The 19,432-nt window shown below is 38.8% G+C and overlaps 1 protein-coding gene across 1 annotated transcript in view; it reads left to right on the top strand.

Moving 5' to 3' along the window:
• The window catches only part of DGKK (diacylglycerol kinase, kappa), a 142,041-nt gene that overhangs the window by 90,464 nt on the left and 32,145 nt on the right, over positions 1-19,432 (top strand). The window contains exons 10-13 of the mRNA XM_004690045.2: positions 8,508-8,610; positions 16,891-17,074; positions 17,763-17,871; positions 18,589-18,728. Coding sequence (XP_004690102.1) covers positions 8,508-8,610; positions 16,891-17,074; positions 17,763-17,871; positions 18,589-18,728 — 536 coding nt within the window. The remainder of the gene's footprint in view (positions 1-8,507; positions 8,611-16,890; positions 17,075-17,762; positions 17,872-18,588; positions 18,729-19,432) is intronic.

The following is a 19,432-nucleotide window of genomic DNA, read 5'->3' as shown; positions in this document are numbered from 1 at the left end:
TCTAGTGAGTCCAGGGCGTTCTCATTTGGGTTGAAACTCGTAGCATGAAAGTCTATAGTCCATTTTTGTATAATCCCGTGCGAGTTTGGATGTATTCGTCTTGGCGTCTTTGTTCTGCCGCTCTCTTGCCGGTTCCGGAGCTGGTGGAGCTGCTCAGCTGCTTTGCGCCGGCGCCCAGGTGCTCCTGATCAGGGTCTGAAGTTTCAGTGGTTTTTCTCTCACCCAGGTATTGAGGATCAGATTTGCAGTCTTTCTGCAGCCTGGGCTCCACTCACTGAGCTGAGCCGTCCAGCTTTACCTCGTCCAGCTTTACCTCCAGGGTTTAGCGTGGGGCAAAGCGGCTCCTGCAGCCCGCGGAACTTTCAGGGGCCGGGTTTTCCGGGAGTTCCCTTCTGGGAGCTCCCCAATCGCCGATTCCCTCGCAGTTATCTACCTTCTAGTGAGTTCAGAGTGTTTTCGTTTGGGTTGAAACTTGTAGTAAGTGAGTCTATAGTCCATTTTCAGTCCTTAATTCCTATGCAGGCTTGGAGGTGGTGATCTCGGCGTCTTTACTCTGCCGCCATCTTCCTAAGAGATGAACACTGCTCTGTTTTTAGAGTTGCTGTACCACTGGTGCTTGTGGGCATGACTTCTGATTTCTCTTGCTGAGGTGTGGATGTGTCTGCCTGGTGTCTGAGTTGTGGCGGTAGGTAGATACCCGTCCAGACACTCTTATGTTATGGTATATGTTGTTCTAAACTGTGATTTGCTACAAGAGTCCCTGCTTTCCTGCCTCCTCCCCCACTATGTAGGATGGGATCCAACATCTCAGTCATTGTTAGTCAAGAATCTTGTGTGGAACCCTGAACCTCCAGAAACACATGGAGGCCAAGTCTGCTAGGAGGTGCCTACAGTCTGTCCTTGTCTGAATGTCTTAGGGTTCAGAATTCAGGTGTCTCTGGCTTCTCCACTGTATCAGGTCTCCAGCTGTTTTCCTCTCTTTTCTGCTGATTGAAGTGGACTGACTTTGTGTGTGAGGGAGGGTAGAAGCATTCTGATTATTTTCTCTCTTCCCATCCCCTGTCATTCCATTTTTCCTCTTTGGGCAAATTGCCAGTGTCACCTGGTTTATCTAATGCCTCCAGGTCCTCACAGGAATTTGCCGTTTTTTTCCCTACCTATCAGTTGATTGTATGAGAGAACTTTATCCTAGTGTCTCTTCACCATCATGTTGATCTATGTCTTGATGATGAGCATGCTTTTATGTGCCTATTAGCTATCTATATGTATGCTTTGAAAAAAATGTCTATTTAGTTCTTCTGCCTACCTCTTTCTGGGATTTTTTTTTTTGTATTCTTTTTTTGAATTGTGAGTTCTTTGTCCATTTTGTATATTAGGCCCTCATCTAATATGTGATGTGCAAATATTTTCTTTCACTTAGTAGGATGCCTTTTTATTTTGAAAATAATAGTTACTTTCACTGTGCAGAAGCTTTTAAGTTTGATGTTGTCCCATTTGTTTTTGTTTGCATTTCTCTTGCTATTGTAGTAAAGTTCCAAAAACATCCTTGAAATTAAAGTCATTGAGTATTTTGTCTGTTTTCTTCTGTGTACTTTATGGCTTTAGGTTTTATATACAAGTATTTAATCTATTTTGAATTAATTTTTGTATATTGTGTGAAAATCATCTAATTTCATTATTTTTGCATATGACCATCCAGTCTTCTCAATTTGTTGAAGAAACTTTCTTTCACCATTTTATACACTTAGCTCCTTTCTCATAGATTAACTGTCCATGTAAGTGTGGGTTTATTTCTGTGTCCTCCATTCTAGTCCATTGTTTTTTGGGTCTATTTTTATTCCAATATTAATTGTTTTCATAGCTGTAAACTTACAATATTGTTTGAAGTCTGGAAATGTGATCTTTGTTCTTTTTTGTCCAGATTTCTTTGGCTAATTTTAATAATTTTGGTTCCATATAAATTAGAGTAATGTTTGTTTTGCCCTGTGAAGAATTCTATGGAAATTTGATAGGGATTGCATTGAATCTGTATATTGGTTTGGGTAATATGGTCATTTTAAAATGGTCTCCTTCCAACTTGAATGGGAAATATCTTTCTGATTGTGTACCTTCCTTTTTTTTTTTTTAAAAAAAACCGCATGTTATAGTTTTCACTGTACAAGCCTTTTACCTCCTTTAAGTTTATTGTTAAGTACTTAATTCTTTATAATGTGATAGAAAATAGGTTTGTTTTTCTTGATTTCATTCTCTTCTAGCTTATTGTTTTTTTTTTTTTTTTGCATATAGGAACACAACTGATTTTGTATATCAATTTTGTAGCCTATTACTTTACTTTGATAATTTATTGTTCCCATTGCTTTTTAAAATTTTTTAAAAAAATTTATTTATGCATACAGGCCAGATGTGCAGGGGCATTGAGAGGGTTCACCAGAGACAGAATGGGGAGCAGAACAGGCAGATTAACTGCAATACATTACTGAGGGTAGCAGTGGGTGGGTCAGGAGAGGTCTTCCACACCATGTGGGTCATCTCCGGGGCCTGGGCTCAAACTCATGCTAAAGTAGCTTTAGCTTCATTTGTAGTGCTGTGCTTTAACACGCTGTGCCACCAGGAAGGGCCCCCTATTGCTTTTTTAATGGAGTCTTCAGGGTTTTCTATGTATATTATTTGCCATCTTCAGATAGTGATAATTTTACTTCTCCATTCTGAAATTGGATTTTCTTTATATCTTTCTCTTGCCTAATTACTCTAGCTAGGACCTCCAATACTGTATTTAATAGTAGTTACTAAGTGGACATCCTTATTTTTACCTGATCTTAAGGGGAAAGTTTTCAGGTTCTTACCATTGATTTTGATCTTTGCTCTGGGCCTGTCATATATTGCATTTATTATGTTATGGTATGTTCATTCTATCCCAATTTTTGACAGTTTTTAACATTTATGGATATTCAATTACTATCAAATGCTTTCTTTGCATCTATTGAGATGATCATTCACTTTTGATCTTGCTAAGGTGCTGAATATCATTGATTGATTTGTGGATTTTGAACCATTCCTGAAATAAATCCCTTTCCCCATATTGATTCATTCTGTTTGCTAAGAATTTTTTTGAAGATTTTTGCATCTATATTCATCAGGAATATTGGCCTATACTTTGTTTTTTGTTATGTCCTCATCTGGTTTTCTGTATCAGAGTCATGTTGGCCTCATAAAATGTGTTTGGAAGTATCTCTTCTTCCTCGATTTTTGAAAGTTTCAGAAGTATATGTATTCATTTGCCCTTGAATGTTTGGTAGAACTCATTTTTGAAAGTATTGGTCTTTTGTTTTAGGGAAGATTTTTGATTACCGTTTCAATTCTTGTAATTGGTCTCTTCTGTCTTTCTATTCCTTCTTGATTGAGTCTTCAAAGGTTGTATGCTTTCAGGAATTTATCCATTTTTTATAGGCTACCCAGTTTATTAGCATAAATGTGTTTATAGTGGTCTCATGATCTTCTGTATTTCTGAGATAACTGTTGTAACTTATCTTTCATTTCTGATTCTAATTAAGAGATTTTTGTCTTTTTTCTTAATGAACGCAGTTAATGTTTGTGTATACTATCATTGCAGTTTTTGGATTCGTTTGCCTTTTAGACCTTTTTTTTTCTATTTTGTTTATCTTTGCTCTAATTTTTATTATTTCCTCTCTTCTAATGGGTTCTGGTGTTGTTTGTTCTTCTTTTTCTAGCTCCTTAAAGGGTAAGGCTTGATTGATTATTTGAGATTTTTAGTTTTTCTTGATGTTGGCCGGTCTGCTATATACTCCCCTCTTAATACTGCTTTTGTGGTTCTGGTAGTTAATGTCTTCATTTTCTAATAACTAACGTATTCACTTTCGTTTTTCTCTTGCTACTTTTAAATGTTTTTTTCTGAATTTTACATTAACCAAATAGTCATTAAGTAATGTTGTTCAGCCTCCCCCCACTTTTTTGTGATCATTTTTAATTTGATACAATTCTGATCAGAGGTTACTTAATATGATTTTAATCTCCATGTATTTTCTGACATTTGTTTTGTAACCCAGCATGTGACCTATCCTCAATAATATTCCATGTTACTTGAGAAAATATTTACTCAAATATGGGGGGCCTGCAGTGTCCTATAAATGTCTATTAAGTCTATGTGGTATAGTTTCTCATTTAAAGCTATTGTTTCCTTGTTTTTCTTGTCTTTAGTTGATTCATTTGTTGATAAACATGTGGAATCAAAATCCTCTACTACTATTGTGTTGTTCCCAATGTTAATCATTGCCTTATATAATTTGATGCTCCTTCATTAGATGCATTAATAATAAATGAATGTTATGTCTTCCTGATACATTGATCACTTAGTCACTGCTGATTAAGTGTAACATATCAAGAGACAGGTAACAGCCTCTTACCTGTGCTATTTGCAAGTCTATATTATCTGATATAAGTATGATTGCCTGTGCCTTTTTGTTGGGTACCATTTTCTTCCACCCATTTGTTTTGAGCCTTTGTTTAGCTTAGAGTGTAGATGAGTTTCCTGTGTTTTGTTTTTTCCTCTCTTTATTTGGTATAGAAGAACAGAGGTGTAGTGAAGAGGGGTGAGGATGAGAGGAATCACCAGAGTCAGAGCTGGAGCAGAAGAACAGGCAGATTTACTGAAATACAGTGCCAAAGAGAGCAGCAGACCAGACAGGAGAGGTCTGTTCCACATGTGGGTTAGTTCCCCAGCTAGTAATTGAACTTAGGCCACAGTGGTGATAGCACTGAGACTTACTCCTAGGCCACCAGGGAGACCCTCCTGTGTTTTGTTTTCTGATCCAATCAGCCACTTGGTGCCTTTTAATTGGTGAGTTATGTCGATGTATATTTAGGGTGAATATTGATATATGAGCATCCAATCCTGTCATTTTATTTTTCATTTTCTGGTTGTATCTATTTTCCTGTTCAATTTTTTGTTGTTGATTTTCTTCTCTTCAATTTAGAACAGTCTCCTTTCAATATTTCTTGTATGGGGGTTCTAGTGTTTGCAAAATTCTTTAGCTTCTGTTTGCCTTGGAAGGCCTTTATTTCTTCCCCCTATCTATAATTGAGTACTGCAGGATATCATATTCATGGCTGGAATTCTTTATGTTTGAGTGCTGTAAATATGTCATCCCATTCTCTCCTATTTTTAGGTTTCTTAAAAAGTCTGATGTAAGCCTGTGTGAGTACTTTTGTAGGTTGCCTGCTTTATTTCCCTAGCCATCTTCAATATTCTTTATCTTGAACTTTTGGGTAATTTCACTAGTATGTATCTTTGTGTAGATCTCACTACATTTATGTTTCCAGATATTTCTTTCGCTTTGTGGTCTTATATTCAGATCCTTCCCCTGATTTGGGAGTTTTTTCTTTATTACTTATTTGAATATGTTCATATTTCCAGTTACCCCTCTATTTTTCTCTCCTGGGATATTTGTTACCCTCAGGTTACCATTCCTATATGAGTTGGATTGCTGTTGAAGTGTTTCTTCATTTCTTTGTTATATTTCTTTTTTCTTATGTCTGGGTCATTTTTTTGCATCATTATCTTTGAAAACACTGGTTGAATCCCCCATCTTTTCTATTCTGCTTCCATAGCTTTCTCTATAATTTTTTTTTTTATCTCATCTACTAAGCTTTTTACATCTTGAGTCACTGGGTTTTCTTCTCTAAAGCTTCAGTTTCTGTTTTCTAGTCTCTAATTTTCTTTCTGTATAACTTTGATGAGCTTTTTCCTCTTTTTCTTGTATCACTTTGAATTACTTTTCTTTTGACTGTTCATTATGGAAATTTTGAACTCTATCAATTAGGAAAATTTTTTTATGCAATTGTGGTTCTATTATGATGAGTTGATCACATCTTGTGATGTCATATTCACTGGCGGTCTCAAGGTGCCCTAAGTTGTATTTTTTTTTTCCTGCCATTTGGCAGCTTTAGATATTCCTGTTGTTGTTTTTAACCCTCTGTTGTAGTAACTTAAAGGTTGGGACTACTTTTACTTTTCCAGCAGGTGGCACTCTGCTTTTTTTTTTTTTTTTTTTTTTTTTAAAGTTTATTTTTACATCATTTTGCACATTTTTTTTCATCTCAATTGTAATCCCCACGGGTTTCCCATCACCAAATCACCCCTGTGCCACCACCATAGTCCCGTGCATTTCCCTCCCCCCCCCCGTTTTTGGTCCCATTCCCCACTCCACCCCCACAGAATGTCTCTGGTCTATGGTTGTTCATTATTTTTGTTATTTTTTCGCCTGGTCCATTATACTCCTGCTATGAGTGGCACTCTGCTTTTATGTGATTTTATTGTTTGGGTTTTTAACAGCTTCTGTAGAACCAGAGGCCTGATCTTGCTTCTTTTGAGTTGGGGTCAGGGAGGGACACAGAAGTGTTCAGCCACATGTGTCAGTGTGTTAGTGGGATGGTTGACTCGTGTTTGCACATCACTGATATTCCTGCTCTCTAGGATTTCAGAACCAAGACCACAGTGTCTACACTGTCAGTATTTTTCACAAGGTCAGTAGCATTTCTGAGGTTTAAGTTAAGAGGAGTTTAGTTTAGTACATTGTCTTTCTCACTGGGGACCCAGCCTTCAAAAGCATCTCTGCTCATCTGCACACTCAACACACTCACAGGTATGTGCCTACATACCATTTAGGTCTGCCCTCCTGAAGAACCCTGGCTGAACAACCATACCACAACCTGTATAGCAGCCTCCCATCCTATATTATAGATACCAGGCATTCTCTCTACTACCCACCACTTGTCTATGAAGTATGACTGGCCTCCCTTTTTCTTCTGGTGCAATTTGTGCTGGTCTTTAATGTCCAAGACATTTTCCAGTTTTTTTTTTTTCCCAAGCCACTGGACTTTCTGGTTGTCATGTCTCTCAGGTTGCATCCTCTGAACAAAGAATGTCCTCTCACACCATTTTGGTCTGAGCCATTCCCAGAAACTAGACATTTGATGATGATCATGGTGTTCTGTATACAGATGTGAAATTATAATTCTGTACACCTGAAACTTATATGATGTTATAAACCATGTTACATCAATAAAAACTTGTTTTAAAAGTTTATGTTAATGAAACCAAGAATATATAATGGGGAAAAATCAGTTTCTTAAATAAATGGAGCTGGAGAAATCAGACAGCCATTTCAAAAGGAATAAAAGTTGTCCATTGTCTTACACTAAGCACAAAAATTAACTGAAGTGGATGAAAGACTTGTATATAAGAACTGAATCCATAGGACCCTATTGTTGCTATCCCACCGAGGGGCACGCTGACCGTTACATTCACCTAAACATAGGAGACTCAGAACCTCAAGAAGGTGAAACAGGAATCTGAAGTCTGGAGTCTGGAATCTGTTTATTAGGATGACCCATGAGTATATATAGGGTCTTACATGCCTTGTGCGTGGAGAAAAACAGGAAGTGTACCCGATGCGGGGGTGGGGTACATGATTGTACCGGGCTTGCTGGTTCTTGCAGTTTCTGCTAAAAACAAGGTAGTGGGCTGCAGCTGTTTGCAGGACAGAGTGCACTGTGCTCTGCTGGCTTGTTTGTTGGCCTTACTGGGGAGTGTGCTCACCCATACACTACATCAGCCAGGGCGGACAGATACACTTGAGGTCCTGTCGAGTTAGCCACAGGACCCCTTGAAGAAATTATAGCCAGCAAATGTTTCATATCAGTCCTGGGAATAAATTCTTTGAATGTGACAAAAAAGCAAAGGCAAAAACAAATGAGTGGAACTACATAAATGTAAAAAACTTTTGCACAGCAAAAATACTATCAACAAAATGAAAACACAGCCTACTGAATGGGAGAAAATATTTGAAATTATATAAACAATAAGAGGTTAATATTGAAGATATATAAAGAACTCACATAGCTCAATAGCAAAAAAAAAAAAAAAAAAGACATGTATAAGTATCCAGGATATGGCAATTGAAGATATTCAAAACATGGAGAGTGTGGTCACTGGTGGGAAAGGCAGAAATCTCATTTGTCACTTTCCAGTTGTTTGACCTTGAGCAATAACCTATACCTTTCTAAGCTTTGATATCCTCATTTCTAAAATGAACCTAATAATGTGTTTCAGACTACAAATAATTGTTGTAAGGATTGAAGTACAATAGGATATTATCAAGATTAACACTCACAGTGCAAATAAGCTCCCCTTTCTTTATGCCACAACAATGTATACTACGACTGGTGTCTTTTCAGTATCTGTGATAGGTTATCTTCTGAAAGCTACCTTTGGAAAGAACATAGTTGAAAAGCTACACTCAGTGATGGTGCAGATTTGAGGCAGAGACAAGTGTGTTTAGTCTGAATCAGGGGTATGTGTATGGCACAAAATCTCAGAAAGGGAGATTTAATTATTGAAGTTTCAAATTTTGGAATTGGAACTCAAGACTGATCATTATCTTCTCCTCTCTCCCCTCCTCTTTTTCTCTGTTCTTCTCGTGTCGTTTCAGGTGCACGATGACTGTCGCAGACGGTTTTCCAAGGAATGCTGGTTTGGGAGTCATCGGTCATCAGTCATTCCTCCCACTGCCCTCAGCGACCCCAAAGGGGATGGTGAGTAGTAAATTTTAACCTTAAAGAATATTGGGAAAGTATATAAGGTATAGCAACTAGGTGAAATGATTGTAATTAAATTTTTCTCAGCTATTCAAATATTTGGAGGGGTGGAGTATGAATATTTATGTTTGTAGTGACAGCTTATGTTTCTTTACAGACCTTCCAGATGTTGAATGTCGATGTCTATGGTGTTTATGTATGTGGGCATTTTCTCTGTAGCTTCTGTTAAAACTGTTTCTATAATCAGAGTTCATTTCAGCTTTTTCATTACTTCTAGACACTAGTTAATCCATGAAGTAAGTTTGTTTGCATCTAGGTGGTTAAGGAACTGTATGAAGAAACATCTCTTATTACTTTTAAAATGAAAAATAACATTGAGGTTTTCTTAAAATTTGAAATTAACATGGTTATTGCTCCAGTACACTATATTGATCCTGGACATTAGCTATTTATTGAGAAATCTATTCACAGGATGTATGCAGACCACATAGAGATCCAAGATATGGATGTTTACAGAGCTTACGTTTACTGTAGACCCAAAATACTGATATATGACAATAGACAACTCAAGACAGTATATTCTTAGGATCAAAGGAGTGATAGAGACAGATATCAGAAACCATCAGACATGGCAACTAATTTTAGATGATTCCATCAAAAGGAAGTAGTAATGATATCAATGGAGTAAGAGTAAATTTTTGTAGACTAAATTTTTCTATTAGGCAGTCTAGAGATGTTAGCAGAGAAAGCAGGGGCAGAGGAGGGGAATATTTTGTTTAGTTTTGTAGGGTTTTCTTTTAAGACTCCATGGTACATGGAGGCAGCATGGTGTAAGGGAAAATACAAGGGCCAGGGAAGCATGCGTTTTAATCACATCTAGCTAGGAGAACTTGGGACTACAAATAATTGTTGAGCTTCACTTCTCCCACAATTGAGACTATTGTGAGGATAAGTGAACCTATGTAAAGGGACCATATATCCTGAAACATCACCCCAAGGTCCACAAAATTAAATCCCTAGTCTTTAAGCCTAATGAAAATTGTATGCCACCACAGACATAATTTATTCTTTTTAAGAATTGTTTTATTTTTAATTGAAACATTTGTATTAAAATACTGTATATGATTTAGGGGTATAGGCTTACACCTCTTTCAGTGTATGTTACCATAACACCCCCCCCCCACCGAAGCATTAATAATCTGCCATAGCCCATTGGGCCTCCTCTCCTATATGCTCCCTATACCTTTCCCCACACACCCCTTTTGGTAAATATCAATTCTGCAGTTGAATTTCTAGGATTTGTTTGGGTTTAGTTTTATTTCTTTATATTCGATATATGATTGAAATCAAGGAATGAATCACTCCTAGGTGCTTGATAGTGATACCTTTTTTTGAGTTCACTTCTGCTTCCCCATCTACTTATGAGACACTCCTTTCTGCCATTGAGTTGTTCATTTGCTTCTTTATTTTATTAAAGAAATAAAGAAAGGGGGCTATCAAGAACAAAATCACATGTCACCTGAAAAGACCTACTTAAATAGCACTAAGAAATTAAGAAATCTAACATTTACCAACTAATATGCTACCATTTCTCTGTTCATTAAAGAGACCTACGGCCCATTAATTTCAGTCTGTGAATGGCTAGCCATACTCGATATATAGTCAGTTTCACTTACTGGAGGAAAGTTCAAACCCTTCCCAGAATGCCATTACCTATATTTTGCTAATATGCTAATTTATTCATCACTGATATGTAGGATATCTACTAGTCCAGAAGTTATTAGTAAGGTAACATATCATTGACTTAAAGATAATCCCCATATTGATGCTAGCTGCCTATTTAACTGTCAAGGAAGAGCTAGCATTAGCTAGGAGCAAAGAAAGGGAAAAATAGTTTCCTTGAGAACAAAAGGCAACAAGGATTCCTGTACCCATTAAAACACAAATTTAGAATTGGGCTTAGCACATTATGTTCAAGGATGCACATATATACACACAGTCCAAACTAATCTTGTGCCTTTAAGTTCATTTTCTAACCCTAAGACAGATACAGATAGACATTGGTGCATGAAATAAGCCATTCACCCAAGTCTTATGGGAAAAAATGTACTCATATGTCCTCAAAAGGACATGCACAGACATAAAAGGAATACCTGCACATTCCTTTTACCCACTTAGTAATACCTGTATATATTATTCTCAGGTCTATTCAATATTTGTCTACATAGAGTCATCTACTGGTAGTTGACTAGAAAAGTTATGACACTGATGAACTGGTAAATAAGAGACATTTGACTGACTAGGAGAAAGAAGAGACTGGGGAAGGTGGGGTTCATAGAAGAGGAAGATGGCAGACAAGTCAGCTAAGTCAACAAAGTCTTCACTGTGAGACTTTTCTTACCCCACAACAACTTGGAGAAGATATATTTGAGCAGACTTGAGGGATGCCAACTTCAGTATCCCACAGATCACCCTGAATAGGTGTTCAGGGGTTGCCACATCTCCTCTGTAGCTGTCCCAACTTGTTCTGTGCTTCCTGTCCTTTGGAAGTTATTTTTTTCCTTTTTTCATATTCTTTGTTGTTTTTTGTCCTTGTTATAGATCACCAACTAATGGCATTTCTATTTTCTTTTGCTTTCTACCAATGATATAATGTTGTTGCTTGTAAGAACCTGGGCTAATTCACTCCTTTTGTGCAACTGATGAATGCTCAATCAGTTAGCATTTGTTCTTTCCTCCCAGTTATCTGAAGTCTTGATCCAATTGAATCTCTCACTTAAGACTTTTCTATCATGTATTCCTTGGCCTATGAGTTCTTAGAAATGTCTTTTCAGACCTCCTTATCTTGACTCTTCTTGGCTTCTTGGCCTAAGCAAATATGGTTTTTAAAGGATAGGTTTTCTGTCCAGAAATTTCACCCAATATTATAGATAACAAGATTTTTAATGATCATTTGGTCAACTCCAAACCTGGCAAGGCTGGGGAATCCCTCCTTTATCATCTGGGGTGGGGTGGGGGAAGCATCCAGCTGAAAACTTTCTGAGGAGACACTTGCCATGGTTAAGTAGCACTCACCAGCTCACTCATTCATTTATTCGGTCAACACCCTAATATCTGAGAATGACTTCTAATTGTCCCTTTCACACATAGTCATCATGGTAAATTCCTTCTCTCATCTTATAGGATGAGGAAAAAATCAAACACCATCTTCATTTGAAGGCTTCTATAATTTCCCCTCTAGACAAATCAATCCTTTCCCTGGCTATAAACCCAGGATACATTTCAGAACACCTAGCATACCATATTAAATAGCTCATCACATCTCTATAGCCTACTGTCAAGTTTTTGTATTCCACTTAGATGTGAGTCCATGCTTACCATCAGGATTTCTTGCATGAATCCATAATTACATTTACTGAATTAAAAAATCTAATGGATGAATGATTTAGAGAACAAGAGATGATTAAGACAGCGTTCTTGATAGCAGTGTAGTGCTATGGTTGTCAAATGTCAGAATGCATCAATAAAAAACATAGATTTCTGTACCCTACAGCCTCCTAAGAGCTTTTGATTTAATAGATCCAGGTAGGGTACAACAATTTACATTTCTTTTTTTTAAAGATTTATTTATTTATGCATATAGAATAGGGGCACAGGCCAGAGTTGTGAGGGGTGAGAGGATTCACCAGAGACAGAGTAGGGGGCAGAACAGGTAAAACTGCTGAGAGGAACAGCAGGTGGGTTGGGAGAGGCCTGCCACATCATGTGAGTCACCTCCCTGGCCTGGGATTGAACACATGCTGCAGTGACTGAGGTAGCTTCATAGTGCTGCACTTTAACCCATTGTGCCACCAGGGAGGGCCCCAACAATTTGCATTTCTAAGAAGTCCTCAGATAGTGGTGATACTTCTAGTCATAGATACACATTCCACCGTTAACCAACTGTGTGATCTTGAAGATCACTTAACTTCTCTGTGCCATTTGGTTTCTGCTGCCAGTAAGGAATAGTAGTTGTACCTAGGTGCATTATTCACTTTAAGTAAGTTAACACTTGTGAAATAGAGTTTTAAATTACAGAAATGGAAACAGTAAGCTACCTTTATGCCAATTTAGCATCCTTCTGTAGTAGGAACTGAACAAATTTGAGAAGGTCTGTTGGCTTCCTTGTTTGGGTAACTGTGGTTATACTAATGTAGCTTTACAGAACAAAGAAGCATGAGTTTTGTTGTTTTGTTTTGTTTTGCTTTTAAATAGACTCTTTTGGACTGTTGACTCATCTGGAGCTTAAACTCAGCTAAGTCCCCTAAGCCCTTTTCACACTTGATGCTGCCAAGCCAAGTTCCTATTGTCCTGCTCTGGTGTAATTTATGTCCTTGAGCCTAAGCCCCAAGTCTCACATTTATCCCATTTTCATCTTGTTGACTTTGACTCATCTAGCCATGGAAGTCATTTTCCAATCTTGATCTGTCATCCGGTAGCTCTCTTCAGCATTGGGTACCTCAAGGTTAACAAGATAGGCTTCTGTGTTTTTATCTGAATTGTTAAGATTGTTGAATAGTTCAACACCCCCTTATGATTAATACAGATTATTCAAAAGAAACTTGTGAGAATGACTATTTACCTGGTTGTGAATCTGCCTCATGTTGCTACATTCCAACCCACAAAACCACCCAGTGTTGTCACCTTGTTCACAAGATTCTCTTGATAAACTTGGTCTTGCTCAAGTTTAGATGTTCTCAGCTGCTGGGGAGAATGCTAGAGAGAGCTGTCTTTTTATTTTCCTCGAAATGATTTCCTGCTGCTTCCCCTTGTCTTCCCACTTGTAACCAAATTAGGTTTGACACTGCAACTTTCCATCTCCACCGTATATTATTAATCACTGCACCCTGTTACTGTGCATCTTGGTAAATGAACACTCAAAGCAGTTAAGATGTTTGCTCCAGGTCAGTGAATAAACCTAGGAGGCAACCGAATTGTGACTCCTAATTACATTCTCCTACAGCAGAAGGTAGCCCGGGTTGCATCCAAGATGCCAAATAGATCTAGGAATTATTTCATTTATACCCTCATGACTATCTAACTGATAAATAACATTGACATGGGAGGGGATGAATTGCACTATCCTTTCTCTGTCCTCAATCTCTTATAGCCCTACTATAGCCTCACTCACCACTAGTTGACTACTTCCATTAGTTCATTGAATACTCTCCAGCATTTCTTCATATAGACACTATTGTAGCTATTCTTAATCCTCACCTTTAACATTACACCTGTTGTTCTGCACCCTGTTTTTTTTTTTGTCCTACTTATATATTTCTTCCTCACTCTTTTTTACAATTACAAAACATCCCATTATATGGATATACCATGATTTATTTAACCCAGTAGCCTATTGATGTATAATTGGTAGTTTTCAGACTTTTGCTATTACAAGCAATTCTACAATCAGTAGCTTCATACATATCGTTTCACATATACATCTATAGAAAAAAATCATCAAAGTGTAATTACTGGGTCAAATGTGTATGCCTTTGTAATTTTTAGAGACATATATTCCCCTCTTCAGGGCTTGTGTGCCACCTTGCACTTCCATCCTTAGCTTATGAGGATGTGTATTTCCCTATGGTCTCTTCTATCAGGGGTGTTTTCTCACTTTTCTGAGGGTCTTAGTTTTTGTCAATCTCTGGACAAGAAAAAGTGGTACCATGACTTTGTCTTAAAAAGTATATTTCTTCCTATGAGTTTTCTCATCTTTTCACCTTTAAGAACCAAGTTATATTCTCCCCTCTCATTAGTATAACATCTAATTTCATTTCCTCTAAATACTGGAGGAAAGTTAGTATTTTGATATCCCACTTTGCAGAGAAGGAAACTGAAGCCCAAATAGGTCACTCCCAGTAGTTGGCTTCACTGCCACTGCTGCCTCAACTTTAGAAGGGGACTAATTGAAAGGACTTTTGATACAATTAAAAAAAAAAAAGCACAGTAAAACATTGGGGCATAGATAGGCCTATTCCAGGACCTCTGAGATAGAGAACTTACTTCTGAACAGCTCTCACAAATCCATTAGATCTAGGAAGCTTATCCATGAATGCTTTCCTTGCAGTCCATACCCAAGGTCACATGTTCACCTAACAGTGGTTGACTGGAGATTGAGTCAGGAAGCACAGCAGAATCAGCTTCTAAAATGAAAGAGGCAAAAGTGGACTTAGGTCACCAACTGGGGCCTACATTGTTGGCTAGTAGAGAAGCAAGTGCATAAAAAGATATCATCTTTTGACTATTTTCTTCAAATATCTTATTACCTGATTTCTAATGTTTTAATTCCATACTGAACAGTCTCACTCTTCCTTTTGAATTCTTTCCACAAATATCTTCTTATCATTTTATCTGGGCCCTCATCCTCTGTCTCCCTCCTCATCCTCTGCATCTCTCCTCCTTCCACCCCCCCCTCCATCCCCCGTATGTGTCCTGCTCTCCCCCTGCTCACTCTACAACCACCATACTGTTCTCTTCATGGGTCCTCACACATCCCAGTGTCCCTTCCCTGGCCCTGGCACTTACTCTTCCTGTCCAACAAAACTCCTCTCCCAGATCACCGTAGTGCTCACTTCCTCACTTTGTTCAAGTCTTATCTAGAATATCAGCCTCAGAACAGCTGTCCCCAACACTCTACCTAACCGAATGCTCCTTCAGTCTCTGGCCCGTTTCCTTGCTTTATTTTTCTTCCTATCACTTTTTTTTCTATTTATTTGTCTTCCTCCATTAGAATTAAGTTCCACAAGAGCTGAGGCTGTTTCTATCTTGTCATCCACTGCATTTTCAGAATGTAACAGGGACACACAGAGAAAATGCCAACAATACATATTTGTTGAATGAATGAATGAATGAATGAATGTGTTTTAATTACCACTGAGACAACATATTACCTTTTGTAAAAAAAAAAAATGTTGAAAAGGGTGCTACTTTTGGATAATGTGTTCAGGTAGAGTGACTACTTCCAAGCTATGCTACTGAAGGGTCACAGCAGACAGCTGTGAGTCCTGGCAAGCCCAGAAAATGTGGTATATGAGTAGCTTGTTTAGGAAGTCTTCAAGCTCTAATGGCCAGGGAGTAGGAATTAGTTCTTAGAGGAATCATGCTTTAGATTTTTCCAGAAAAAGTTGAAATCTGCTCCCTTTCACCAGGTTACAACTTCCCTATAGTCTTTTGCCCTGTGACAACTTGGATTGCTCTTCCATTTGTGTCACCCCACGCCCCCTGACACAAACCATTCAGGAGTGAGCCACATGCCATTTTCCCTTGGCATTTATTTTTGCTGGGGCATCCCTGCCAAGCCACAAACTCAGATTTGGCAGCTCACGATTTGTCTAGCATCTCCTAGAGACCCATTGCTCACTGCCTGTATCCTGCCAAGACTCTAAGACTCAGCACAAGCTGGCAGGCTTTGGCAGTTTAGACTGCTAACAACCACTTCTCTAAGGAGAATTTCAGTGTTAGGGATTATTAAAATCCTCTCTCCTGTTCAGACAACTTCCCTATAGTCTTTTGCCCTGTGACAACTTGGATTGCTCTTCCAGAGCCTTAGAGGAGTGATTAAGGCTCCCTGTTTCACTCTACACTGATATGTTCTGTCATTAGCTCCTGGCAAGAAGATAGCCTCTCTTTCCCCCTCTCCTGATTTGTATCTTCTCACTGTTAGAACTGAGTTATCCCAGGCAGAGAGAGGACTAGTTGCTGTTCTGATCCTCCTGCTGGGCATTCAACCCTTTCCTTCCTCAGTCTCCCCATACTGTTTTATTAATTTTGGCCTGTAGCACCAATTTTCATATTCCTCATGTTCCAATATACTAGTGTGTATATATGTCTGTTTTCCTGGCTTACACACAGAGATTATACCCTAACAGTGTCTATCATGATAATTGGGATATTGTAATTGATCAACAGATGCTATTTGACTGGCAACAACTCAGTCAACTTTTAATAAAAGCCTTTTGGGTGGTGTTTTGACTTCCTCTCTGTTCTTTGGTCTTAGGAAACTGGACCACAAGGAATCTTTGGCCAGTGTTAGATATATCCATTACCTCAATTGTGGTGTTTGCATATGTCTACATTCATTAAATTGTGCATATTAAATATGTAAAGTCCTTTGTCTATTGATTTTAATCTCAAAAAAAACTGTTTTTAAAAGTTTTTGCAAAACTTGATGTTAAGTTTATCTTGTTTCCAACTCAACGGCCCTGTTCTTTTTTTCTTTCTCTTGTGTATATGTTTCAGGCCAATTAGTCGTATCTTCTGACTTCTGGAGTCTTGATTGGTCATCAGCCTGTTCATGTCCCCTTCTCATCTTCATCAACTCAAAAAGTGGCGATCATCAAGGGATCGTCTTCCTCAGAAAATTTAAGCAGTACCTTAACCCATCTCAAGTGTTTGACCTGTCGAAGGGTGGACCTGAAGCAGGGTAAGCATGGGATGAGGGTGGTCGCTGGCATAGAGAAGGGACTGTTCCCTCTATACATTCTAGACTAGGTTGGGCTTCTTGGAATCAATACTAATATCTGGGCAGGAGAGATCTATTTCCTCAAGCATAACTCCAAAGAATTTTGGATTAGCTGATTCATGGGCTTTTGACCTTCTCCCAGGAATTCTTTCAAGCTCATGTCTTGCTTTGATTTACCCCACCTTCTCTGGTTGTGGAGGTAAAACAACATCCCCTGATCTCAGAGGAAGAGGCATATGGATATCACTGTCTGCCTTTCCTGACATTCACTTTTTCTTTTTGCCAGGAGTCAAATAAATACCTTTTTGACATATCTGTATTATTTGGGAACCATCTGGTATTTCACCTCTGATTTCTGCACACCCACTGATCACCACACAGGGCATTCTTCCAGGGCCTCAGAAAGTTGGTTTGGCCAAGATACGATAGCTTCTAGAGTGAGGTTGGGCACAGAGGTGATGGTAGCTTGAGGCAAGACTTGATTTCCAGAATTACCTGTGGGAGCATGGCTGCAGAGAGATGGGGGATAGGGAAAAAAGGCTGGTAGCCTGTTAGGGGGGTGGAGTAGTCACAGTTCTTGGGTCCTGGAAAAGGTTGCAAAACCCAGAAGTTCATGAAATGACTTCCTTTTCCCTTCTTTTCATTATAGGCTGTGCATGTTCAAGAACTTTGCTCGCTTTCGCATCGTGGTTTGTGGTGGAGATGGCAGCGTGAGCTGGGTCTTATCTCTGATAGATGCCTTTGGATTACATGAAAGGGTGAGTCTCCACCTGATGCGGTTTAGGCATTGTTAGAGAGACCAGTATGGATTTGCTCATCCTAAGAGATCCTGGTCCTCACTCTCCTTGTCTGTAGCTTACCTTCCCTTCTGGCTTCATAGTCAACCTGACTGTTAGATTGTCAGTCTGTGTCCACTCACCTGGACCATTTTCTGGTTCTCTATTTGTGGAAAGGAGAAATGACAAAGTTAGTAGAAAGAATGTGCGATGCCCATGCCCCAAAGTGAATACTTGAAGGGGAAGAGAGCAAGTTAACAAAAAAAGTCGTCTCAGGCAGTAATCAGTCCCCAATTTCTTTTACCTTCTAAGGCTACTGATTAGCTATTCTGAGTCTCAAAAGTAGCGGAAACTTGCCTCTACCTTTTCCCATCATCCCAGCCAATCTTAACACTAGTAGCTTTTTTCCTGAGGCATCTTGCTTCCTTGGCCCAGTTATATTTTTCCTTTATAAACATGGCTTATACTCCAGCACCTTTGCCCTTCACTGAGTAGGTTCTATATTTCCAAGAGTGGGTTTCAACTCCTTAAAGAAAATTCCACTCAATTTACATCTTCCCATTTCACTCCCTACAGTCACTAGTCTCTTATTGTCAATGGCTTTGAGAAAACAGTCTTTTCAGAGAGCACCTTATGGATCCGTTTGTGGGTAGATCTTGGTGGGACTATCTGAAACAGGTGCTGTGTTTGTTTTTGCAGTGTCAGCTGGCGGTCATCCCACTTGGAACCGGCAATGATCTGGCCCGTGTCCTAGGCTGGGGTGCATTCTGGAACAAAAACAAGTCACCTCTGAACATCCTCAACAGAGTGGAGCAGGCTACTGTGAGGATCCTGGACAGGTGAGTGACTGAAGGATCAGGTCACTGTGCCTCTCCCAGTCCCACGCCTGTTATTCCTGCTCTATCAGTTCTATTAGGAGTGTTCTAAGTGCCTCCACAAACGCTATTCCCTTTCTTGCTTCAGTGCAGAGTAATTGTGGGGTAGGAGGCTTGTCTATTAGGAAACTGGAGTCTATCTCCCATGGTTCTGTCAATCATCACTAGAATCCCTCTTTGAATTTAAAAGCTCCTAGAGCAGGAGTCCTGTGAGTAAATTTCAAGGGCTCTGTGAATCTCCTTGAAATTGTATAACTAATGATCTTTCTAAGCATATTTTTAAAAATAATAGTTTATTTTTACAACATTTTGTGCATTTTTAAAATCTCAGTTGTAATCCCCGTGGGTTTCCCATCACCAAATCACCCATGTGCCATCACCATAATCCAGTGCATTTCCTTTCCCCATTGTTTTTTGTTTTATACTATATTTATTATTGTTTTTTATATAATAGTTTAATTTACATCATTTTGTGTATTTTCCCATCTCAGTTGCAGTCCCCTTGGGCTTCCCCTCACCAAATCACCCATGTGATTTGAATATGTGTAACATAGTCCAGTGCATTTCCCTCACCCCACTGTTTTTGATCCCATCCCCCATTCCAACCCCATAAAATGTCTCTGATCTATAGCTGTTCATTATTATTATTTTCTCGCCTGGTCCATTAT

Source organism: Condylura cristata, unplaced genomic scaffold (genome assembly GCF_000260355.1).
Source record: "Condylura cristata isolate star-nosed mole 26May11 unplaced genomic scaffold, ConCri1.0 scaffold00027, whole genome shotgun sequence".
In the NCBI taxonomy this organism is placed as follows: Eukaryota; Metazoa; Chordata; class Mammalia; order Eulipotyphla; family Talpidae; genus Condylura; species Condylura cristata.
This window is presented reverse-complemented; position numbering and strand designations above follow the sequence as displayed.